The 25,191-nt window shown below is 35.0% G+C and overlaps 2 protein-coding genes across 3 annotated transcripts; both read left to right on the top strand.

Annotated features, from left to right (window-relative positions):
- The first annotated feature begins 2,727 nt into the window (after positions 1–2,727).
- On the top strand, positions 2,728–8,539 carry LOC117416482 (putative ferric-chelate reductase 1). 2 transcript variants are annotated; one of them, XM_034027593.3, is made up of 7 exons: positions 2,728–3,072; positions 3,467–3,663; positions 4,716–4,914; positions 5,476–5,606; positions 6,813–6,907; positions 7,193–7,298; positions 7,840–8,539. In XM_034027593.3, exons 3-7 carry the CDS (start codon positions 4,716–4,718, stop codon positions 7,900–7,902), a joined length of 594 nt encoding a protein of 197 aa, XP_033883484.3. In that variant the 5' UTR covers positions 2,728–3,072; positions 3,467–3,663; the 3' UTR covers positions 7,903–8,539. The 2 variants fall into 2 exon arrangements, with proteins under 2 accessions (XP_033883484.3, XP_058890838.1); XM_059034855.1 differs by lacking the exon at positions 3,467–3,663.
- Positions 8,540–12,208: 3,669 nt separating this feature from the next.
- Positions 12,209–24,687, top strand: zgc:163022 (putative ferric-chelate reductase 1). The gene is made up of 16 exons (XM_034027591.3): positions 12,209–12,501; positions 13,414–13,612; positions 14,062–14,195; positions 15,118–15,212; positions 17,280–17,400; positions 18,016–18,225; positions 18,877–18,978; positions 19,100–19,241; positions 19,814–19,927; positions 20,402–20,517; positions 21,107–21,193; positions 21,629–21,720; positions 22,004–22,062; positions 22,873–23,010; positions 23,528–23,550; positions 23,671–24,687. Exons 1-16 carry the CDS (start codon positions 12,433–12,435, stop codon positions 23,758–23,760), a joined length of 1,791 nt encoding a protein of 596 aa, XP_033883482.3. The 5' UTR covers positions 12,209–12,432; the 3' UTR covers positions 23,761–24,687.
- The last annotated feature ends 504 nt before the right edge of the window (positions 24,688–25,191 follow it).

Below are 25,191 nucleotides of genomic sequence, written 5' to 3'. Positions count from 1 at the left end.
ATTATTCCTGGCAGAGGACTAGCCCTAATCTCGCCTCTGCCAGAACATGTTTTAAATAAAACAGTAACAAAACCTATGGCGCTACGCCATCATATATATACATACAATAATAAATCATAAAACACAAATACAAAATAACATAGGGGCGGAGGGGAAAACCCCGTTCTAAAAATAAATAAACAAATAAACATACAGACTCCTCGCCTGGTTCTCTGAAATAGAAATGTAACCATTAACCTTCAAGGTCGCTGCGTCCATGATTGCAAATTATGCTGAGATCTATGCACGCAGTCCTTTATATCCTCGGGGACGGACATGACTACCTCACAGGCTGGGCTGAGCAGCTTTGTTGTATCTTATTCAGGTTTCGGGTCTTTAGGAGGTAAATACCTATTTGGTAATGGTTACAGTTCTATTTTAGGGAACCAGGATTATTTTCCGGCTTATGTAATATATACCACACCGAAGGCAACACCCGCAATTTAACTGTCAAGCAAGTATATAAAGCGACGTCTCTAAGGTACACTAAATAAACGGACCAGAGTCACACACTGTTCCTCTAATTCCTAGGGAGAACATGTAGGTTAGGCAGGAATGGGCTGGCCCTTACTAAAGTTGACCACAATATTTTAACTGCAGCATGTAGTAACTACCTTAGTTTGTAATATGTTAATTTATATTCCAGGAAATATCATGCAATTGTCAAGATCCGTTGGTGCAGGAAATGAAATTAGAGTGCGGTCATTGTTAAGAACCTGAAATACAGTGGAAATACTGCTGAGTCATTATGATGTTTGCTTTTTGTATTTCCGTTTGTACTTCAGGTACTTCATCAGCTTGTCAGTGTATCAGGAGACACCAACACATACATTCCTCTACATCAGAGGTTCCCAAACTTTTGATTGCCGCGTACCCCCTTCCACACCTATCAACTGTCTGTGTACCCCTAGCATACAGATTTATATTTTCATGTTGTTTTTAATATATGCTTTCATAATACAGATTTATACACATACACAATAATATACTTACAATATAAATGACTATAATAATATAATTACGGCTTCTGATTTTAGGGTTTAACCGATAAAACACCCCTGATACAAAAAAAATAAATAAAATAATTTAAAAAAAAAATCTGTGTATAATGAACACCAGAAAAACACTGGAAATATACTCAATTCACATAACTCAAAAAACTAATACATTATTATTAGTTTATTTAGCAGACGTCCTTTATCCAAGGCGACTTGCAGAGACTAGGGTGTGTGAACTATGCATCAGCTGCAGAGTCACTTACAATTACATCTCACCCGAAAGACGGAGCACAAGGGGGTTAAGTGACTTGCTCAGGGTCACACAAGGAGTCAGTGGTTGAGGTGGGATTTGAACCAGAGACCTCCTGGTTGCAAGCCCTTTTCTTTAACCACTGGACCACACAGCCTCCTACCTACTACCTTTCCCTAACTTGTATTGATTAGGTCTGAATACTTTCTCGACGAGGCTTGTTCGCGGGATTTAAAGTTATATTACAGTTAAGATACGTAGGATTTAAAACAGAATTGCAAATTGTGGCGAAATGTAAAAAAAATGCCTAAACACAAAAAACCCAGAAGAATGTGTCCATGACCACAGGGATTTCGTTGTGGAAGACAACAAAGGAAAGAAGGTACAAAGTGTGGTACTGTACAGTTACTACTTTGTGATAGAAAAAAACAAGCATTTTGTAAAGTACAGTAACAGAAAACAATAATTTCATACAGTACATAAAAATCGAAAGCTCTGAAAAAATGATTTACATAAAAATCGAAAATAGCTCATAATAAGCACCAAAAAATGTAATTAATAAAAAACTAAAAACATACGTCATAAATATAATACATTTAATTCGCGTTGTACAGTTACTGATGGTGAGAGTTCTGTACGTCACTGTCCCTGTGTATCCTTGTTCTCATTGTTACCTCTTGGAGGTTTGCAATAAACCAGCACACCACAGCGTTGATCCCAAGTGTCCCGCTGCTGCTGTCTTGCATGGCTCTGTTTGTTTCTCCATTTCACGGCAGAAATTAAAATGAATTTCCAATGCGTTTTAAAGTTTTGTGTGAGTATGACAAGTCTTATGAAAATGCAAAACAAAACAAAACAAAAATGTTCGCCATTACACAATTTGTCACGCGTACCCCCTAAACACGTCTCGAGTACCCCTGGGGGTACGCGTACCACAGTTTGGGAACCTCTGCTCTACATACTGTGTTACTCACATGGTAGACAAACCAGTTCTCTTGAAAGAGCACCTGATCTTCTGTTTATCTTTTTCTTCAGATAAATATGGGCATACCTCATTTAATATTTAGGTTATGTGAAGATTTAATAGCTTTCCATTTGTGTCTGAAAACTCACATTTTTAAAAAATGGTTAAAGGCAACTTTAATAACTTCCGAGTTACTGAGAGCTTTAAAGCAATCCAGTCAGCCACACATCTCCATGTGATGGATATTTAGAGCGGTCTTAATACTGTATATCTCTTCTGATATCATTGCATTTTAATGACTTTAATCTCAACGTTTGTCACAGATTGTTATACATTTATTTTACTATTGCGACAAGATTAGCGCTAATGGGGTCAGTATTAAAAAAAAAATGTACGGAATGTGGTCAGACTCAAATTGAATAATTGATTGCCAATTTGAGTTCAACCACATGAATAAAACAGGAACGAGTTCATATCTCCTGGGCTCCTGTGTTACTGTTTTCACACTTGAGCAAAATGAATACAGGCGTTGAGTCTGATAGTCAAAACCGTGAGCCTTTAATGCGGCTTTAACACTGGAAACAAATCCCAGATTTGATGCAGTTTAGTGGTTTTTTCAGTGTAGATACATTAAGGCTGGAGTTGATTAGTCTGTGCAGGTGTAAACACATCTTTGCGTTATTTTTTAACGTAGCTTAGTTTATTTCCACACACTAATAGAGTGTAAAATTGCTCTGGTAGTACGGAATTAATGCAGACACAAAACCCAGAGAGATGGATTAGGGGAGTCCAGTAGTCAATTGCTCTCAAAGAGCATTAAGGTAAGTGTGAACAAAACACTCAACACCACTCTAAAGAGGTACTGTGAAAAAGGCATTAGCATCAGGCTAGACAACAGATTGTGTGCTGTCTGTGATATAAACACCAAGATAGAAAAGCTTGGGTGATTTATTAGATGAGTTTCTTTGTTAGTTTCATGGCTGGTTTCACAGACACAGATTAGCACTAATCTTTGTTTACTTTACCTAAATTAACATTGGGTAATCCAGGACTAGTATTAATCAGGGAATGTGAAACCAGCCATCATTGTTTAGTGTCAAAGATCTTAAAAGTGCAATCTTGTATCATGCGTCTGTTATTCTCGTTGCTAGCCAGCCTTAACCGCTCGTCTACCTTTCCCAGCCCTACACCATTATTTGTTTCTTGCATGTACAGAATTTCTATGATGTCACCTTTAGACCGGTGTGATCATCAAACCCACCTCCTGCTTTTTTTTTTTAACAACAATGTATACTGGTTGAAGCAATAAAAGGACCAGACAGACAAAGCTTTTCATTCGTCATCTCATTGCTACAACCTGCAGCTGTTGTCAGAAAATCATTCTTTGTCACAGTTCTGTCACCCTGAGAAAGGTAACAATTATTTTAATTTATTTGTACAATCATTGTATTTGGAAATTCAGTATTTATTGCTTGATACTTATAGCTTTTTAATCATTTTAATTTTATAAGAAGTAGCTTAATTTAATGTTTGGCTTTCATTGCGAATTAATTGCCTCCTGAGAACTACTTTTTTTTAAGTTCAGTATTAAAGCCATGTAACCTTGTTTTCATTTTTTGTACTGATCATTAATTTGTAAATAAGCAGATTTTTTTATGAACTAATCTCACGTTAAATTCTTTGTTAAATAAATAAATAAATAAAAACTGACCCAAGTTTACCGACAGTGGTAGTAGGCTAATGTTTATATAAAAAAGTTGTTTTGTTAGTTTCGAGTTGCATAAGTAATTAGTAGAAGTAAGCGGCAATGAATTATATTGGCAGCAGTGTGGAGTAGTGGTTAGGGCTCTGGACTCTTGACTGGAGGATCGTGGGTTTAATCCCAGGTGGAGGACACTGCTGCTGTACCCTTGAGCAAGGTACTTTACCTAGATTGTTCCAGTAAAAACCCAACTTTATAAATGGGTAATTGTATGTAAAAATAATGCGATATCTTGTAACAATTGTCAGTTGCCCTTGATAGGGACGTCTGCTAGGAAACAAATAAATAAATGAATTAAGTTGATGTTCTTTGTTGGGTTTCAAGTTTGCTACAGGCTAAAGAACGTGAAACATACTTCCTTTGTTTGTTTCACGATACATAAATACGTGATTATTTTTTTCATTAGTAATAATAATAGGCTCCGGGCATCTCCGGACAGGTTTTAGGACTACCCGTTCATATAGCATAGGTAGTTGTTTTCACTCTATTTTGGGCTTAAGGTTAGATCTGAGATTTGAGGGATAAACCTGTTTAGTTCTGACAGTGGAGGTGGGAAGGGCGACATGGGCAGGAACTCTGTATTGATGTGCTTCATCAAACAATCAAAGCAGCTAATAATTATAATAGTAAGGAATGTTATGAAACTAATAAAGCTGTAGTATAAATGTATACAGTGCTTACTAAACTTTTTTTTTTTTTAAGATGGAAAAACTGAGCTTTTATCTCTTTCTTCTTATCGGTGGGAATTTCCTACTGGCTGTTACTTGTTATCCAAATGGCCAAGTTACTCCCTCGTGTAGTAACATGATACCAGACCATGGTGTCAGTGCCCAGACTACAATTGCTCCCTATAACATCACAGCAAGTAAAAACACATACAGCCCCGGAGAGAAAATAACAGGTACCTAAGAAACAGCCTCTGCATTTGAAATTGTTTAGGAGGCACTTTTTTTTCTTCTTTAAAAAGAATGATAAATAAAAAATAAAATTCCCAGAAACAACTATTACTCCTTATCTCATAAGTATTTAAATGATTTTTCACTGTCTAGAATGGCAACCGTTTTAAAGTGCCAATAGCGTACATTTCCAATATATAAAATACTGTTTGTTCTTTTGTTTTGTTTTCTAACTGCTAGCATGAATCTAGAATTTTCACACGTTTTCCCTTGAGCAAAAACGTGTGTGTGTATACATATATATGTATATGTGTATACATATATATGTATATGTATTTCTTCTGGCTTGTCATCCCTTAAAGTATATGAGAATCACATGTGTGTTCTATATGTAAAAGTCCTATTGAAATAAATGAAAGTAAACTACAATGTGATATCCATATAAAACTAATGGCAATGTTTTTACTTGGTAAATAGAAATGTACTATATTGTTGTAGTGTGAGCACCTCAGAATTCCTTCTATCTGATGTAGGGTTTTTATTTGCTTTGTTTTTTGCTGTTAAAGTGACTCTCCAAGGAAGCGATGTTTTTGAAGGGTTCTTGTTGCAAGCTCGAAAAGATGGAGGAACTGCTGCTGTTGGTACTTTCACTGTAACAGATGCTACAAATTCTCAAGGTCTAAACTGCAACGGACCTGTAAGTTGTAATGTGCTTTTTTAAAATATTTTTGTTGATAGTATTTTACTCTATTTTTAAATCTGAAGTAAACCTGCTATTGGTTCAACTGAAATTGCAGCTTAATTTATTGAATCAGAAATCAGGGGTCGTGTTCAGTGTCTTCAAGAAAGACAAACTCCGAACAAGTGCTGTCAAAGATGGAAATCCTACTATCAAACAAAGTTTAGCACTTGAATACCTAAATCAGATATCGTGCTTTCAGGAAATTTAAATTGCTCCTACAGATCAGTATTAAAGTGACTGTAGCTGACCAAATAATTTATAAATCTCACATATCGTGCACTTCCGTTTGCTTCGTAGGTCTCAAGTGTGCAGTTTTGAAAAAACTACATTAGGCGACAAAGTTCTAATTGTTCATGCTTTACTCTCAGGGAGTCTGCTATTGCTTCACTTCTTAATTACTTTTACCTCAGAAGCATCATCTTGGTCGAAGCATGTTACTGGCTAAAAGCATGTCAGTCAATAGTGGAAGCAGCTAATTGGTTAATGACGGGAAAGAAGGCGTTGAAGGGTTTGGGGCTGTGACAGAGTAGTGTCACGGCCCAGGCTGGCTACTGGCAGGATTTAGAGACAGAAAGCTGCAATTTTAAAGCACTGCTGCGCACTTCCTTAAACAAACAAAACAGTAACAAATAAACTGGCACAAGGGCCAAAATAAATGGTTAAACAATACAATAACTTCCTTCCCCCCTCCCCCCCCCCCCCCAAGGATTTTACTTCCTTTTATACATGTGGCCACTCCCATTTAGCATCAGTTACATAACTGGGGAACAGCCTACACCTGTGATTGCTAGCAGCGATAGATTTAACCCAATCCCTGCCAACCTTATGTTCCCACACACACACTATTTACAGCAGCAGAGGGCTTCTGCCCTGCCACAGAGACAATTTAACTTTACTGGTGAAGTGGCAGAGGAAGTGCAACACTACCGCAAGGCATGACTGGTAATAGGATGTCATTAACTTTAGTGTCATACCAGATGTCATTTTTTAAAATTAAAATGCATTTTTATTGTAACAATTTTTGTTGTATCGCCTTCAACCAATTAAATTGAACATACCTAACATTTTCATCCTTATTTACACATTTTTAATCAGTCTTTTGTCAATTCTTGAGCCCTGAAGATTATTAATTGTTTTGTTTTCTTTCTTTTTAAAATTAAGAATTCTGCTGTAAGTCACAAGTCCAGTACAGGCCTAACAAACATCCAAGCCACCTGGGTGGCACCAAGTTCTAGCGCTGGAGACCTTGAATTCAGGTTTGCCCTTTCTTCTCATGGGGTAATGGCAATATTCAAGGAACGGCATCCTCTGTTATTTATACTCCTTAGAACAGTAGGGGAGGGGATGGGGTCAGAGTACTCTTAATGTGTTCCTATTATAATTTAAAACAGGTTGTTTGCCAATCTCAGGTAAATCTAAAACCTCAACAGGGATTACCAACAAGGCAAGCCAGGGATCTAGCACAAATACCATTACAATTTTGTTCTGCCTCACAAAAAACAATACAATGTTCATGTATGTACTTTTTTTTTTTTTTTTAGAGCCACCTTTGTTAAATCAAAGCTTATATTTTGGGTTCAAGTTAAAAGTTCACAAGTGACTGTCAATACTACTGCATTTGGAAGTTCATCTTCATCATTTAATCCAGTAAGTGTGTTTATTTTAATGTTGAAAACATTTACTGTAGGGCAAGGACTACTGTTTTTTCTGTCTTATTCATTCTCTTATTTGTTAATTGTACAATTACATCAGGCTTTCTAAATGTATAAACATGCAACTGTGACAAACAGTATATAATATGCTGATCCAGGTCTATGGTAGTCCCTACAGAATAGTTTGTTGGTCTGTCTTCTGTATTCTACCAATCCAGTCTGTGCTTTAACAACACAGTTTACCTGAAGTTACTACAGGTGTGTAAAAAAGATGATAACTCTGACAAGACATGACTAATTGTACCCCATGTAACCATTGCATTTGTCAAATTCTCTTCATTTGCTGGTTGGAATATTTTCAGAAATGTCATTTCTGATATAGGACCATTATGTAAACCAGCACATGCAGTGCAGTCAGAGCCCTTAAGTAAAAAATATTTTATCAGAACACAAAGTATTCATTAAAGTGAAGCTCTGAGTAAAGATGTGTTACTGCTGAATATATATATTTATTTGTGTTTTATTTTATTTTTCAGAATATTATGCTTCATCTTCCACTGATTCTGTTTGTCAGTGGCATCCTGGTGTGTTACACTTAGATGGATCTGAAAGCAGCTGGAATAAACATGTATTCATCTTTTAAAAACCGGGCCTTGACAAACTCTGTTAATTCCTTATCAGTTTAACTACAGAATCTCAGTGAATATTTTATCTGAAGATAGTCTTCATTTATGATGTAGGAGTGTTAGGGGCTGGTTGTAATTAGGATATGTTGAAACACAGCTGATAACTTCATGGTTTGAGTTGCCAAAACTTAAAACCACTGGTCAATTCCAAATATCAATATGCATGAAACTTTCCTAGACTGCTGTTGGTTTCTTTCAGTCAAGAAAGTTAATGTATGCCTTTTTTTTATTTACCAAAATAATAATAATTATAACATTTTAAATAACTCTCAAGTTTAAAGCTTTCTCTGCACATATACAGTACTGACACAAATTATGGAAACAGCAAATGATTTAAAGAACGACTGGGGGTAGTGATTTTATTGCCCATTTTTCCTCACTCGGGCCCTTTTTATTAAATATCTTGCTATCCCTGAATAGATAAGTATAAACGAATTTTAGAACATCCCTTTCCTTCCTCAAGATGGTATTTCCCTCACAAGATCCACAGCGACTCCTTATTATTATTTATTTAGAAGACACTTTTACCCCAAAAAGCAGGACAACACCCCAGAAGAGGTCACTTTATAACAACAATGGAGTGATAGGAAAAATGTAAATAAACATTGTGCATTAAATGACACTTGCTTACGACAGTTCAGTAAGTCATTATACTCCAGTGACAGATGTATAACACATTACTAACACAATTCAAATGCAATAAAACTATTAAAATTGAAATTCATGGTATTTATTTTGTATGTAGTCTATGGAAATAAGCAGTAACATTGTATGGATATTGGATATAAACTATATTCAGTTGTATTAGAGTTTGTAAAATGGCAGACAGCTTCTACCTTTCTAATTTATGATACGAGTGATACGAGTGCCTTCACATGAGCAACTTATTAACTTATTATAAATCATGTTTTAATAAAAAAGAGAACACAAAACATAGATGTTGTTACGCATGTCTTCAGAATGTATGTACAGCTATGGCTAAAAGTTTTGCATCACCCAATGGAATTAATTAATTTTACTTCAGAAAGTCGAATGAAACCTGCTCAATATGTTAACATATTGAATTACATGCCGCTTTGTAGTTCTCCGTATACGAAAAATTGACAAAAACTGAAATGTGACATTTCAAAATCTAGCATGAAATACTGTACTACTACTATGGTTTCCAGTAGATGTTTGCAATATAATTTTGTAGTTTCACAATGTTAAATAAAATATCTAAATTATGTTCACATATATATATTTAAATTACATAAATCCTAAAATTCATGCTGATGCTAAATTTTTGGCCATAGCTGTAGGTTTAGAATCTGTAACGTATTTGATCAAAACGGAACAATCATTTATACTTTAAATACAACTAAATAGGCCTATATGAATATAATCCATATTAGAAACCAGGACTTTCATCCACTAATCAGGAAACTACCAAACAGTAGATGACTAGGGAAAATTCAGACTAGCTTTAAAAAAAACTGATGAAAGTAAAACATTGAAAGGTAAATAAATTTGTCATTTCAATGTTTAAAATCATAATAAAAGCATTTACTTGCTGTGGGTAGTTGACTCTACAGTAAACGCCTGAGCCATTACCATGCCGGTTAATCCTGAATGGTAATGCCCTCTAACAGGGCTCTATGAAAGCAGAAAAAGACATTGTTCTTGAGAAACCAGTTTGTCTATCACATATAGGGAAGAACATTTTTTTTTCCCCTCAGCACTGCTATGAGAAAACAGCAACAGTGAGTCAGCACTATGGCTGAACACAACTATAATACCAATAGTACACATCTTTTGACACACAAACGCAGGAAATTATTTAAAAACAAATCGAATTAAATGACGCACATCTCTGACACAGGATGTGCAGTTAGTCTCGTATCACATCAGCTTAATCCATTGTGGGAAAGTTTGGCATAACTTGATTTTAATTAAGCATTATAAAATGTCAAGAATAGAGGGAGCACTCTCATTAGCTAACAATAGACAAATCACCATCAACCAGTGTAGAAAACATTATCAACTTAAAAATTAGAATCAACAGAGACCTTTAAAAGATAACAGAAGCATTTTCTTAAACACATTCACCTTGAAAAGGTCAGTTGATTATTTTTGTATTGGTTGTCACGTGAATGAGGCTGAACGGTGATAGACGTTCCAGGCTGTGCTGGTGAACACTTTCCAATCAGCACATCATTGCTTAGGTTTTCACAGGTGAGTTTTATTAAGCCTTATTTTCTTTTTTTTCTTCTGTGTGCACGTGTTTCCTAAAGCCCTCTTCGAACTCCCTTCTGTGAGTGGATTTGTATTTTGAAATAAGCACAGTGGTGTGTTTGCCAGTAATTTTGTACGTTACTTTAACTTATTTTGTATAGACTGAAAAAAGCATACCTATACATAAAAAAAACAGAAACTAGACAAATGTGCGAGTCTCAAGGACATTCAACATTTCAGAACTGTCTCTGGAAAGGGGTTTGTCAAACTAGTGCAAGACAGGACTAATGACAGTGCTAGTTACCACACCCAAGCATAATTTCAGGGCGATGCCGTTATTATCTAGCTGAATAGAAAACAAAAGAACTGTGAAACGAATTAAACTATTGCCCACATTGTGAAAACATTGTTTCATTTGTTTTTAGCACTTAAAATGGTCCAACTTAGCCTAATTTGGGGGGGTACTTTGGGGTTCGTTACCTTGAGGCAACATTGAACCACTATAGAACAAATGAGAGTAACACAGTTTTTTTTTAAATCAAACTTTTTATTTTAATTTCATGCATGACATTACATTTTCTTCTTGGAACAAAATGATAATTTTGACTCAGATTTAAAAACAATGAATCGTAATGCAACATTTTGAGTTAAAAATAAATTAAAAATAAACAAAAACTACATTTGTCCAGTGATCCTGCGCAAATGTGTTCTGTCCAACTCACTGCTTGTGAAAGTCCACAAAGCAGTTCTTCTCAGCAGTGAAACAGAGGAAAACCCCACACTTCATACACTGCACCTTGATGATCCCTTTGCAGCCTGGGTATTTACATCTACCTCTGGTTTCTGCCCAAACAGGCTAGACAGACAGGTGACAGACAGGTGTCGGTGGCACTGGACCCACACGCCCTCTCTTCCTTTTTTCAGCCAGACTTGCCTCAACACAGTGGGATGGTCTTCCCTTCCGCTTCAGGTTGATTTTGTTCTGCTTGCAGAGACAGCTTGCTACATCAGTTTTAAACTCCAGTAAACTGAGCTGCTCTTTCTTTTGGATGCCACACTCTCTGCAATCTCTACGGTACAGGAGCCAAGCCTGCACAAGTGTGAAATCCATCATGTGGAAACCAATGCGATGGTACCACTTCTTGGATCTTATCTTGGTTCGGTACACTGCGACGAGCATCCAGGAGGTCCACCCCACCCATGCTCTGGTTGTACAATTTGACAATATTGGGGCGTGCCACTTGAACAGCTTCCTTTCTCCTCTTGTCCCATCTCTCCACCGTGGAAGTTGGGTTGGCCACTGCATAGGTGCTCAGGAGAGTCACCGGACGGTTGTCAAACCATTTGACTGCCGTGAGGTACACACCATTGTGTTTTGCCTCTTTCTCTTCAAAGGTTCCCCTTCTTTTCTTCTTCATTTCCTTGTCATTCATGAAGGTGCATCCAGCCAGACGATTCTGTCTAACTGTCCCCACACTGTGGATCTTTTTTTTTTTTTGTAGAGCCACTTACAGGTCAGTGCTACAGAACCAATTGATAATGATAATGTTATGCTGAAAAACTTTGATATAATATTCAATATTAGTATAATAAAATATGTGGTAGAACAATATTCATTATATTACAGTAATAATGATGATAATCATAATCATGATGGTAATAATAGGCTGGTTACGTTAGAATATGACCACATGTAAACAAAAATAAGTTGGAAATTGAGGTTCCATTGTGGTTCAATGTTGCTTTGAGGCAACATACCTATTTCATTAATTTATCATAATATATATTATGTGAACATTAGATAAAGTGATGAAAAATAATTCTTAACTTACCCAAGATTGTGAATCCATTTTTTATTGAAAAAAAAAGCTGTAAAAATTGTTATTTTAGAGCAATTTTTAGGAGCAATCTAGAACGTCGTACACGTGCTATATCCTGATTTTAAAAGGTGTTGAAGAAAGGAAATACTCGTCATGTGACCAAATGTAAGTCTAATATTAGTTTATTTAGCTTCCTCCCTTAAAAAGAGAGAATTGCATTATGGTTGATGGTGTTTTTGTGTGTGCAAGGGAGCAAAAACTGGTATGTTACTTTGAGGTAACATTTGGCCATAGAGGGTTAATCCCACTGTTGGGCGTATCAAGTGGACTATACGAAACTAACTGTGTTAGTGCTTCATCTGTTCAGTGCTGAGGAACTATCTCTGCCGGATGTTACCCGCAGACAGCTATGGATGCAAATGTTATCTGTTTTGTTTTGTTTTTTTTACCTCGTTGTTACTTAGTACACTCGGGCAAGGTAAGTGACGAACTTGTTTGCTCTGTACAATAAATAACAAGCTAATAATGTTTGAGAGAAAAAAATTGAAGTAGCCTTTGTTTATTGTTTTTGTTGTTCTCGCTGCTGTGGTTAATGCTTCTACAAATTAAAGTTATATAGTTCAGGTGTCATGTTCCTCGGGTTGTGAACAACACAAAATCTTCCGACAACAACGGCCGCTTCTCAGTATTAGTTTTATGGGGAGTAAATTTGGATTTTAATGCACACCGACAAAGGTTTGGATAACATCATTTTTTTCTACTTCAGTTTACGACGTAATAGAAACCTAGATATTTAAACAACATACAATCTAAAGAAATCTATAGAAAAAAATATCTAAAGAATCCTATTGAAATACGTCTATGTTTTGGTGAAAATCTAAATTCTGCCTAGGCTGGAAGCTATTGTGATATATCTCCAGCACCTAATGTTCGCAAGAATACTCTTAGGTTAAGGTCCCAACTGTCCTTCTAAGGACTAGTTTAAACAACAGTTTAATTACATTTTCCAAGGGTCCAGTCGTTTTTAATAAACATATTCATATAGGATTCTATAAAATACTGAAGACATGGTATATTTCTACAGACTAATATGGACATACTTACTATTTTATTTAACATTATTTTATAGAGTAATTATCTTGAAAAACAGAATACTGCATTTTGTTGTAAAGATCTTTGTCTAATATGTTTATTTCATGCATCTGTCATTACAGCCGGTACTATTGGTGTAATTAAGTTTATTATATTACAAAATGTTATATTTTTTTAATCTATAGTAAGTAAAAAAAAAAAAAGTGTTCTGGATTTGGAGTTAAATTAACATTTTGAAGCTTGGATGAACGGCTTCTCTAAAAAATGTGTGGTTGACAGTTTTTTTTTCTTTCTTTAGATGGGCAATTGGAACTGTTTCTTCTTTCTTCTCATCAGTTGTAATTTCATGGGTGTCTCTGGCTATCCAAGTGGCTTAGTTACAGATTCATGCAGTAGCATGACACCACAGCATGGTGGAACCAATGCTCAGACTTCAGCTGCTCCCTTCAGCGTCACAGCTAGTAAAGCCACATACAGTCCAGGAGATCAAATCACAGGTACACAGCAAATGACCATTCAGACCACCAAACTGTCATCTACCTGAGGCGAACAATCCCAGCCCTTGAGCTCTCAACCCTACAACCAAACTTACTTAACTGAACCAATTTCAGTTGAACTGAACCAATAAAAATAATGTGTAAAAAATAATGTAATTGTATGTAAAAATAATGTGTAAAAAATAATGTAATTGTACGTAAAAATAATGTGATATCTTGTAACAATTGTAAGTCGCCCTGGAAAGGACATCTGCTAAGAAAATAGTAATAATAATAATAATTTCATCTTATATCAGTTTATTTTATGACACGTATAAAACCGAAAGTACTCAGGAGCCCCAATGCTACATTTGTGCCCCTCTGCCATATACTGTATTCAGATTACAGTTACAGCAGGAAATGACAGTGTTTCTTATAACTGATTGAATGCCTTTTTTCCCCTCTCAAAGTGACTCTCCAAGCTAAATCAGGTACCTTCCGAGGGTTCTTGCTGCAAGCTCGGCAGATTGGAGGACGTGCTGCTGTTGGTTCTTTCACAATCACTGATCCTACAAACACTCAGGGTCTAAACTGCAATGCAGCTGTAAGTTTTTCTTTGTTGATTATTTATGTATTTATATATTTTGAAATAGTATTTATATTGAGGTTTCACCAGTGGTGTCCCCAGGCAGGAATGACATTGAGGAATCCTGTTCCGGGTGTTTTTATTTAAAATGTACCCAATAATACATTAGAAAAATTAAATTAGAAGCTTAAGTATAATTAAGAAATTAAGAAAAATACACCTTTGTGTAAGTATGTAAATGCATCTATGGTAGGTGTTGAAAATGTTAAATGTTTGCATTTATACACGGCTGACATTGTTGAATCAAGTTCAAGTACACAGCTCACAGTTGCTGCTGAGGTTTTGCACAGTATCCCTCCATTTCTGCACTTATGAATGGCTGGCTTTGATGGTGGCTCCCCATAATCCTCAATATGATATTAAATAATTCTCTGCACATTTTGTATGATTTTGTTTTTGTAAGTTTCTACCAAAAACAACATGTTGCTTGATGGTTAACACCATACTTATTAACAAAAAAAACAGACATTTGTTGAATAAAACACATATTCATACTTCTACAGCTCACACTCAACTGATGTGATTCACCTGATTACAGCTCTCATATTGCAGTCAAGTCAGAACTGTCACATAACTGTTGTTAGATTCCCCTCTGTCCATATACATTTTGAAAAGGAAAAGGACACCTAATATTCTATTTTCATGATTCTAATTTATTATTGGGTACACGTTTCAATAAAATACCCTATAGCAATGGTGCAATTAGAGGTACATCACTTCTACATTTATATTGTTAGTGTCCAGAATGGAGGAACCATCCTTCTGTCTGTACAAATGTCACATTTCTAGATGAACATGCAGTGGATGTAGGTCATGTTGATCTACTTATCAGCAAATCAGTCTTAACCCTCAATGATTCATGATCTATGTTTTACTTCAGAATTCAGCTGTCAGTCACACGTCTAAGTCAGACAAGTCAACGATCCAAGCAACATGGAATGCACCCAGTTCTGGCACTGGGAATATCGAATTCAGGTACTGTAGTTTTATTTTTCATTTTTTATCTACGTTGTCCATATGGAACAAACATTTAAACACTCTCTCTCTCTCTCACACACACACATACACACACACACACACATATATTTAAGTAGAAGGGCCAAGTGTAAATGTGCAGTAACCAGTTCGGAGACTTGTTTTGTCGTTCCCACAACGCAGTTGCGTTTATTTTTAAAATTTACACAAAAAGAAAAAGACAAACAGAAACCTAACACCTCACGGAGATCCTGTCTATATAGACTTTGGTTTGCTTCCCTAACTAAGGTCAGTATAGGTAAGCTGTGTCCCTGACAAACAAAACACTGATCATCTGTAGTACCCAGAAACCTTTTCCTTCACACAGATTCAACATAAGCAACTACTGTTTGTTCACCTCTCCTTGCACCACCTCGAGTTGAAACAAACAAGGCTATTTATACAGCTGGGTATTTAATTAATGAGTTAATTCCAACTGAATAATCATAGAATCATTACCTCTAATTAAAGACACTTACATTGTTAAACCCACATACTTTAGTCAAACAGTGACATCTAGTCGACAGGTATTTGTAATTACAGTTTTAACCGCCTCTTCGGAAAAATAGACTTTGATAGTCTTAAACTTACATATTTTCCCTCAGTAACTATATATATATATATTTATTAGGGTTGTCAAGTGATTAAATAAATTAATCTAGATTAATCTCGCAATTGAAAAAATTAATCTTAATCTCGGTTTTAATCGCATATTAAATTGATACAATTACTACATCCATCTCATTTTAAATTAGTTTTATTACTGATGCTATTATTATTATTATTATTATTATTATCCTTGAATGTAAATAAAATTGTTTAAAATGTATGTATTTATTTAACCAGTAAATTTACCCATTGAGACCGTGACCAAAATGTACTAGGAGCAATAATTTAGAAATTACAAATACAACCAACACAATAAAACGTGCAGTTCAAGCTTGATCAGCAGCATACAGAGATCAGAAAACAGAATAAAGAGGATATCTATTTTTAAATGTGATAGTGGACTGATTTTTTAATTTTTTTTAAATAAAATTATAAATATGTAGATACAGTAAACAGTTCTAGGAAATTAACTGTTCACTGTAAAGAGAACTTAAAAAAAAAAACTGTCATCATATCCAAAAACTGTAAACTAACAAGAAAAATTGTTAGGCTTTACATAGTACACGCAAAAAAAACAAAACAAAGCAGTAACACAGTCTCTCTTGATTTGTGGACTTGTAGCGATCCTGAATTTCTGTCGAAACAGGTGGGTTTAATTTGTTGTTGTATTGTTGTTGTCTGTAGCAGAAGAGCTGCTAGTGTATTTTGAGAAGTGAAGGCGTGTTCAGCACACAGCAGATTAGATGTACTGTCAGCATGATTTTCAAAAGGGGCAAAATGATTTTTAAAGCTTGATTTAATGTAACCACGTCACTTGATTTATATTTTAAAAGCGTCAACAAGTGAATACACGACTCATTTAATCTAAACCCCTTGAAAGCCATGTACTTAGTGATCCAAGTCAGCTTTTAGAAATCACTTTGCGACCTAGTTCTTATTTCGCCCCTTTTGTAAATCATGCTGTGTGTGATACTGGAACTCACTTTAACAGTAGACAAGTGTTTTTCTGTCCAATGAGCCGTCAGAACGTTTTAAAAAATAAATAAATAAACCTTGCATTAATTTTTAGTGCTTTCCTCTATTACACGGTTCAGTGACTAACTTTCTGTTTAAACAATAACTGCACTCAGAAACTCAATCCAATGTTGCAGCAGCTGGGATTGAAGTATGGTGTGCTGAAAGGCTCAAAACACAACAGTGCAATTAATGTGTGTTAAAAGAATTAATCTCTAAAAACATTTACGCGTTAATCGCAGAAGTTAACTGCGATTAATTGACAGCCCTAATATATATATATATATATATATATATATATATTATTTATTTATATATATATTTATTTATTTATATATTTATTTATTTATTTATTTGTATATAATTTTCATACCAATAAACAAGTTGTATGATCTGTCTTTTCAGTGCCACTTTTGTCAGGGTGTATGAAACATTTTGGAGCCAAGTTAAAAGTTCACAACTGAATTTCAATACTACTGCACCTCAAAGTTCTGTACCTGGAAGTTCATCGTCATCATTTAATCCAGTAAGTGTGTTTATTTTAATGTTGAAAACATTTACTGTAGGGCAAGGGCTTCTGTTTTTGCTGTCTATTTATCTCTACATTATTTATTTATTTATTTATTTATTTATTTATTAATTAGCAGACGCTCTTATCCAGGGCGACTTACAGTCGTAAACAAATACATTTCAAGAATCATGAGGTCCTAATACATAGCTCTGATTAGGCAGCTAGAGACTATGGTTGATATGGCTACCAGCTTCCTGAGGTGATGACACTGTCTTGTGCATGTGCAGTGGATTAGATGCTTGGTTATCATTTTGGTACAATTTTAAACGTGCACTTGGCTACAGTACTGAAGGCTATATTGCAGCGCTTGATTAAACTTGGACTTCGTACTAAGTTATCTTAATCCTACAGCCAAATTACAACTGAATGTTATATCCTGTGAGTTTTAATGAGTCTGCTTATAAGCATTTTGTTCTGTTGTGTTTTTTTTTTTTTAAACTTTTGAACCTAAATCAATCTGTGGAAGCACTATGAATGAATGCAGTCTATAGTTCACATAACATACAGTAGGTGGCTATACATTCTGGAATATGAAATGTATATTGATATGTTTTTTTAAACACCCCTCAGAGTTCATCCCTGGTATTCATTTCCAGTACTGGTTGTGGCACCAATAAAACCTGCTTCAGCAATCCTGCAGGATGTGATGCAGCCACGAACGCAGACTGCTATTTCATGTCTTCTGCTTCACCACAAGGAGGCAGTGATGGTATCCAGTTTGAAATTAGCGGCAAATCCAACGGTTACATTTCTATTGGATTTTCAGATGACACAGAAATGGTAATTCATAGAATTAATACACTTGCAAAAAAAAGGGTTCGCTTTGTAGGTTTCCAGCCCATCAGAAGTTCTGAAATTGAGGTGTTTTGTATGTAGTTGAAAGAAACTAGAGGTAGCTATTTTAAGAGTAAACAAAATGTCTGATTTAACTTATCTGATTACAGTACGTGTCTCATCCAAACTCGTGAGTTAAGCAATGTGGTTAGGGCCCACTATTTCACCCAGATGTGTCTGATTACATAATTGAGTTGAACTAAAACTTTTAAGATTAAATATTTACTGCAAAAGTAGTTTTAAGATAAAATGGTCAATAGCAACTTTTTTTCTCAGTTGGTGAGCAAGTCCATAACACAGCAATACATTCAATTATTGGTTTAGAATGATAATGTAACCCTGAATAGTGTATTATTTTTAGATTTTGGTTACTTGCTTATACTCCTAGATTGTGACTCGCCATGTTCAATAAAATGTGTGTTCTTTCAATTGCTGTGTGTTTCTGTAAAGTAGATAAGAGGTGACACATGTTGCAAATTGTAATGATTTAGCGATTGGTGTGTGTGTTTTTTTTTTGTGGGTATGCCTTTCAAAAAGGAAATTTTGCATGGTTGACAAATCAAAAATGAAACAGGAATCATTACTTTGCCTCCTCAGGGAAATGATGACATTTATATCTGTGGCCAGGATGGTAATGGAAACATCCAGGTCCAACATGCTTTTTCTACAGGAAGAAGTACACCTACAATTAAACCTCTGGTAATTATCTATTAATATACCGTAAAACTATGAAACGTATACAATTCCATGACAAACTTTGTGATTAGAAGTCCTTCTCAATGTCAATGTCATTATTATTTTTTTTTTCTTTTTAACTTAGGAAAATGTTAATAACATCTCAACTTCTTTCAACAATGGGATCATCAAATGCTCTTTTATAACAAGAAACAGCATATCAACACAGCAGAGAGCTGCAGATACCTCTTACTACATATTTATAGCTAATGGACCGACAAATGGCGGTGTGTTTTGTATACAGATAATAATCCAGATTAATCTGATTGTACGGTAACTGACAGACCTGTGATTTCATATCACAAGGGCTGAAGCGGCTAAGATGCAACTCTTTATTGGGAATATGGATGCATAGCTGGTACTGCTAATGAAATACAGAGCTTGCAAACTCAGTTTTGCTAAGGTTGAATACTGTTGAAAGTTTCTGTATTTCTTCAATGATTAAACACAAGTTAAAGCTAATTTAAACAGCTAAATATCTACACTTTTTGATTTCATTTGTTTTTATATTTTAGTTTTAGTATTTTTAAAAAATGTGTAAAGATAAGAACACCAGATTTAATTTTACATAACTAGAACTGTATAACTGAGCAGTGTCTTTTAATTTAGTCACCAAAGAACTGTTGGGTGAACTCTTCTAGATTCAGCAACATCACTTAAAAATAAAAAGGCTCTTGGTCTTCCAGTGAAGACACTAAAAAAGACACTATGGAGGTTTTCGATTTCACAGTCTAAAATGTGTTTTGTATGCCCTGCTGTATTGCTATAGCTGACCTGATATGTTTCATTGATCCAACAGGGGCAATACAGTACCATCCTTCAAGACCTTTTATTACTGAGGACAAAGTTAATCTTTTAGGTTCCCAGTTAGCAAGTGGAAATGCAAACGCACCTGCTATTATTAAAACACACGGTAAGCAGCGGGTATAAATTGTTTTTAATGTGTGAACCAATTCCTTTATGGCTTTACTGTATTTAAAAGTGTAACAAATAAAGCTTTAATGAGAAATATATTTCCATCAAACTTGAAAATAAAGTCCAGAAAACATAAACAACAAAACAGTAAGGGACATGTGACAAAAATGTAAGGCTGATGAGATGTAAGAAAATGTTATCTAAAGCCTTGGTTTATTGCACCTCTGAATATAGTGTAGACCCAGTACTAGTGAGTTACAAATAATGGTTAAATGAACAACAGTGATGCAGTTCAATCCTATTTGTCATTCCATGTCAGACAAAAGGTATGCCAGTGATTCATCTTGGACAGAGCCTCAGCTCAGGGACTGATTGTAATAATCTGTGCATTTCTTCCTCCTAGCTCTAGTTTTTTAAACTGTTTTTGTTTTGCTCAGTACAACTATGTAATCAGCCCCTCTCTCCCTGACAGGTGCTCTTATGTTAATAGCCTGGATGACCACAGGAAGTATTGGAATGATAAGTGCCAGATATTTTAAGCAAGTATCAAAAGGGATACAAATTCTTGGAAAAGACATCTGGTTTCAGGTATTCCGCGTAAACTTCATTTTAATTACCAGCATTTAATTTCTCTCCTAGATTACGTATATAATCATTTTTGTCATTATAAAAAAAGTGTTAAATACTCTTTCTGCATCTAGATTACACATTACACACTTGCCCACCAGAGGGCAGGTGTTGCACCGCATATGATAGGATGACAAGTGAAGCATAACTATTCAAAACATTCTTTTTTGTTTAGCTTGGACAAAGCACTTCACCTGAAAATAAATTGTACAAGGAGGAAGATACACAAGATTTAGTGAGAAATAGCTCTATTGGAAGTGCTGGAATCATTTTTTGTCCCCAGATCAATGTTTTCATTTTAAAAGACAGCTGTAGTGGGAAAGTAACATGACTGGTTGGGACATTGCTCTCCAAAAGTGTGATTATGCAATGGTGGCTGCCAAGAAATATACAAGAGCCAGTATGGACCCAGACTGGAAAGTCACCATTGTGCAAACAATTATTTGATTTAAAACGGAGAGCAAATGTCCTGCTCTCATACATAAACCTTCAATGGATTCAGAATTTCCTGAACATATTCAGATGCTATTGACCATTATGTTTCCTCTAGGCCCATGTGTTCCTTATGCTGCTAACTGTAGCTGCAACAATCACTGCCTTTGTGCTTGCCTTTGTATCTGTGAGAGGGTGGAGTGGTGTAAGTGTGAAACATTTACTTATTTGATCTTACTGTGGTTATACAACACTGTGAATTATTGTGTAAACTTTAATCCAGAATAATGTATATCTGCAGGTGGTATTTGCATGATTAATGACAGATGGAGTTGTTTCCTGGATATAGAAATAGGATTTAGAAATAGTGGAGAATCCAGTATGCGAAAGGTGCTTATTTGTGTACTGTCCACTTTAGCAAAGTAAAGTGTTGTCTAAAGCTATCACTAAAATGATCACAGCAACAGTCACCTTAAGAAATGAGTTTTGATAAAGTTTTATAGCACTCAGGGTTTGACATTTGGTCTGGCTATTATCACAATCCCTAGTAAATAGCAGGGTTAGGTGTGCAGCAGACCATGTACTTTCTGCTTTTAATATGTGGGATTTCTTTTTGTAACCCTATCCTTTATCATTACAGGGCGCTCATCCTGTTATAGGGTGTATAGTGATGGGTCTAGCCTTGATCCAGCCACTTATTGCTGTCTTTCGTTGTGCTCCAGACAGCAAAAGGTTAGTGTGGCGTATACAATATATGAAAACAGTAGCTTTCTTTAAAATGCCAGCCCATTTCAGGTTGGTGCTATTACATTCCATGTAAAAATTATATTGGAAAGTGTTAAAAGTAAAAATTGTTGGTGCACCTTCCCTATATAAACATAGCCCAGGAACTTCTCAACTGCCTCTCTTTGTGTGTTTATTGTGATGGTGGTTCCAGTATAAGCATGAATAACCCAGTTATGAAGTACAATTATTACTATGTGTGCATAAAACACATTTTTATTTTGACTTTTAGGAGGATTGTCTTCAATCTCGTGCATGCTATAAATGCTTTGGTGATCAAAGTTCTTGCAGGTAGGTATTTTATTACTGTTGTGATTATAGCAAGGTTTACCCAGTGCAGCTAGCTGCCTCCCAGTAATTCCTGGAATCAATGATGAAACCAACCAGGAATGTAAGCAACATGCTTAACCCATGCCGAACATTAAAAAAATGTATCATACCATTCACATGTGGAATAAAATCTCATAAACCATGAGATTAAAATTAGGATTATTAGGGTCCAGTTGCCTTAAAACAAAGATTGGCACATTATGCTACTTTTTATGATCATAAAGTTAAAATATATATATATATATATATATATATATATATATATATATATATATATAATTACCAGATGTTGCTTGGATGAAACAAACTAACATTAGTCTGTTCTTTAATCAACAAAGTCTGGGTTTATAAAGTATTATATAATGTATTTGCATCTTAAACCAAAGATGTGTTTTACTGCAAAGATCACATTCTATGCCTTTGATTGAATGGGTTCTTGATACAATAGATTGTTACTGCCACCTGATGTCCATTTTTGAGGCTCTATCTTGGGAACCACTTGGTCTGAAACTGTTTGTGGCCATTTATGATTAATATATACTGCTGTAAATGTACTGTAGGTCACAGAGACCTGACAGATATGTGTATATATATATATATATATATATATATATATATATATATATATTTGCAGTATATGTTTCATATATTCACAGCAATGGACACATTGCATTAGTCTTGCACCTATGCATACTTCTGCATTCTCTTAATATAACGTAAGGCAAGTATGCTGTTCTGTGTTGATGTTGCTGTGTTCTCTTTTTATTACAGTGACCTCAATATTTCTTGGTCTGCAGCTGCTTGATAACTCACCAAATCAATGGCTGCCTAAAGTTATGGGAGGTTTCGTTGGATGGGAATTCCTTATTTATCTCGTACTAGATTTCAATCTCTTTTTAAAAAAGGAAGGTAAGGATCAAGGCACAATTCATTATGAAATAAAAATAAATACTGTATGGTGTGACCATTTATTAGAACACCTGTTTCTTCTGTAGTTTTGATTGGTTGCGCATATGAAATCAAACCACCGAACTGAAAATCTTAGAAAATTGTCAATAGGCAAATTGGTGATTGTCTAATGTAATTGATGACTTTGATAGGCCACATATGCAATTCATTTAATATGGTAATAGAAAAGGAACACAGACACAAATGTTAAAATGCATGAAGCTTTTTAGTTGTTTTAAGATGCCTAATTTAAAAACACAAAGTGGTCTAACATTTTCACACGAGTGCCTATTGTTTACATATCAGTGATTACTGGACTGAAAATTAAAATTCTCACAACCTGAGATGTTCATGCAGGTAGATATAAAGGATATAAATGACAAATCTTGTGCTGTTCTCATAAATGTGCACGCTACTGTAAATCTACAATTCAATGAAGAACAAGCCGATTGATACAAGTGTTTGTTTTGTTTTCCAGAATTATATGATAATGTAGTGAAGGTAATGTAATTTTTTTAATTTTGTAAATCCTGAATATAATAGAGAATAGTTATAAATATAATTTTTTTGTAATCCTGTTTTAGCTGTATCTTACTCTCACTTTTTTTTATTCTGTTTTAGACTCCACCTGAACCAATGGTGCTGCTTATTTACATTCTTGGAAACTTGATGTTTTTGATAGCTCTTCTGGTTGGAATTGGCCAAACATAAGCTGACCCACACAAATGGAATGCTCAAACTTTATACTGTGGGATGAATAGACACTGCTGGCAGTTATAGTCTTTTAATTAGATTATGTTCTTTCTCTCAGTCAGGTGTATAATGTTGTGTATATATTATGATTGAAAATAATAAATCATGTTTTATATACAGCATAAGGATGTTTGTCAAAACACCTTCCACAACACTGTCAATAGGGTGTAGCTAGCAAAGCAGAGCCAGTGATTGTTTAGGGAAGACTGTCCATACTCTTTTAGGACCATGTTAATGTAATGAATCTCCTCCTAGTGGCTGATCAGTTAATACGGACATCAGCATACAACATGTAGTTACCTCTAGACTACAGAGCTTGCTCTTCAGTTGAATGGTAAGCCTTTCTCTTTGAACTGTATGGTTTGCGGTTCGCATCCAGTCCTTGCTTTTCCATTCAATAGCCAAAGTATATTAATTGATGGAATTTGGTTGTGAATATACTTTCTTGCACCTTTCTGCATTTTAAGTTTTGTGTATTAAGAAGAACAAAAATGAACTAGTCAACATAATTTCATAAAACTGCATGAATACAGCCATCTGTCATACACGCACAATAATTATATAATTCAGATGAAACATACCATCAATTATTGCAAACTCAGTTGTGCTGTAAGAAATCGTTTTGTTGGAGGAAAAAAATATGGATAACTTTGGCAGTCATAAATAATAATACATTTCAATAAGCAGTTTGCAGGGGGTAGTGGCTGTCTTATCATATCAAACTTTTCATTAGCATTTTCATGTCATTTGCAGTACTGTGTTTGCAATTGTAGTAGTGTATTTTAAAGGGGAAGTCTCATTTAGGATTTTTAAAATCAATTATAAGTGTACAACATATCTGGTTGTAATCACAAATAAAGCATGTGCTTACCGGTTTTTGTTACAGATATTCACTTGTTTTAACTTCTGTACAAAACATCCTGGGGAACATTAAGTGCGCACACAATCTCTGTCGGTTACGGTTACCTTCTTTTTTGTATAGATGTTTAGCAAATTCACAAAATGATAAACACATGTCTAAATCAGCCAAAATAGCTTTGAAACAAACTTTAAAGTTATAAGTGTAAAACGTTGTCATGATGTTAACAATGCAAAGAAAAATACGTTATTTAAACAGTTGCTCACTGTTAATCCATTTGTTACATATGTGAGCAGGAGGATGATGGGAAATGCAGTTCTGAGAGGTCCATGCGGGTACATGGGAAGCCATCTTGAGGCAGGGAATGCAATTTAAAAGTTTTAAAAAGTGGTCAAAATATAAAATAATAAAACAATACACACCTTATGTAAACAGTTGTAGCAACACTTGGAAACATGTAACACAATAAAATAAAATAAAAAGTACCGTTATGTACCATTTAAGTGCAATCTCTGTATCGGTTTTGTTTA

The sequence above is a fragment of the Acipenser ruthenus genome, chromosome 12 (assembly GCF_902713425.1).
Source record: "Acipenser ruthenus chromosome 12, fAciRut3.2 maternal haplotype, whole genome shotgun sequence".
NCBI lineage: Eukaryota > Metazoa > Chordata > Actinopteri > Acipenseriformes > Acipenseridae > Acipenser > Acipenser ruthenus.
The sequence above is the reverse complement of the archived record's forward strand: the minus strand, read 5'-3'. Positions and strand labels throughout refer to the sequence as shown.

Excerpts from the sequence above, each read along its gene's own strand:
- zgc:163022 (XM_034027591.3), top strand. The coding sequence starts at position 12,433 with ATGGATGCAAATGTTATCTGTTTTGTTTTGTTTTTTTTACCTCGTTGT. Across the intron at positions 18,226-18,876 it reads TTTCAGATGACACAGAAATG|GGAAATGATGACATTTATAT; the intron begins GTAATTCATAGA and ends TTGCCTCCTCAG. Across the intron at positions 22,063-22,872 it reads GGTGATCAAAGTTCTTGCAG|TGACCTCAATATTTCTTGGT; the intron begins GTAGGTATTTTA and ends TTTTTATTACAG.
- LOC117416482 (XM_059034855.1), top strand. The coding sequence starts at position 4,716 with ATGGAAAAACTGAGCTTTTATCTCTTTCTTCTTATCGGTGGGAATTTC. Across the intron at positions 4,915-5,475 it reads CCCCGGAGAGAAAATAACAG|TGACTCTCCAAGGAAGCGAT; the intron begins GTACCTAAGAAA and ends TTGCTGTTAAAG. Across the intron at positions 7,299-7,839 it reads CATCTTCATCATTTAATCCA|AATATTATGCTTCATCTTCC; the intron begins GTAAGTGTGTTT and ends TTTATTTTTCAG.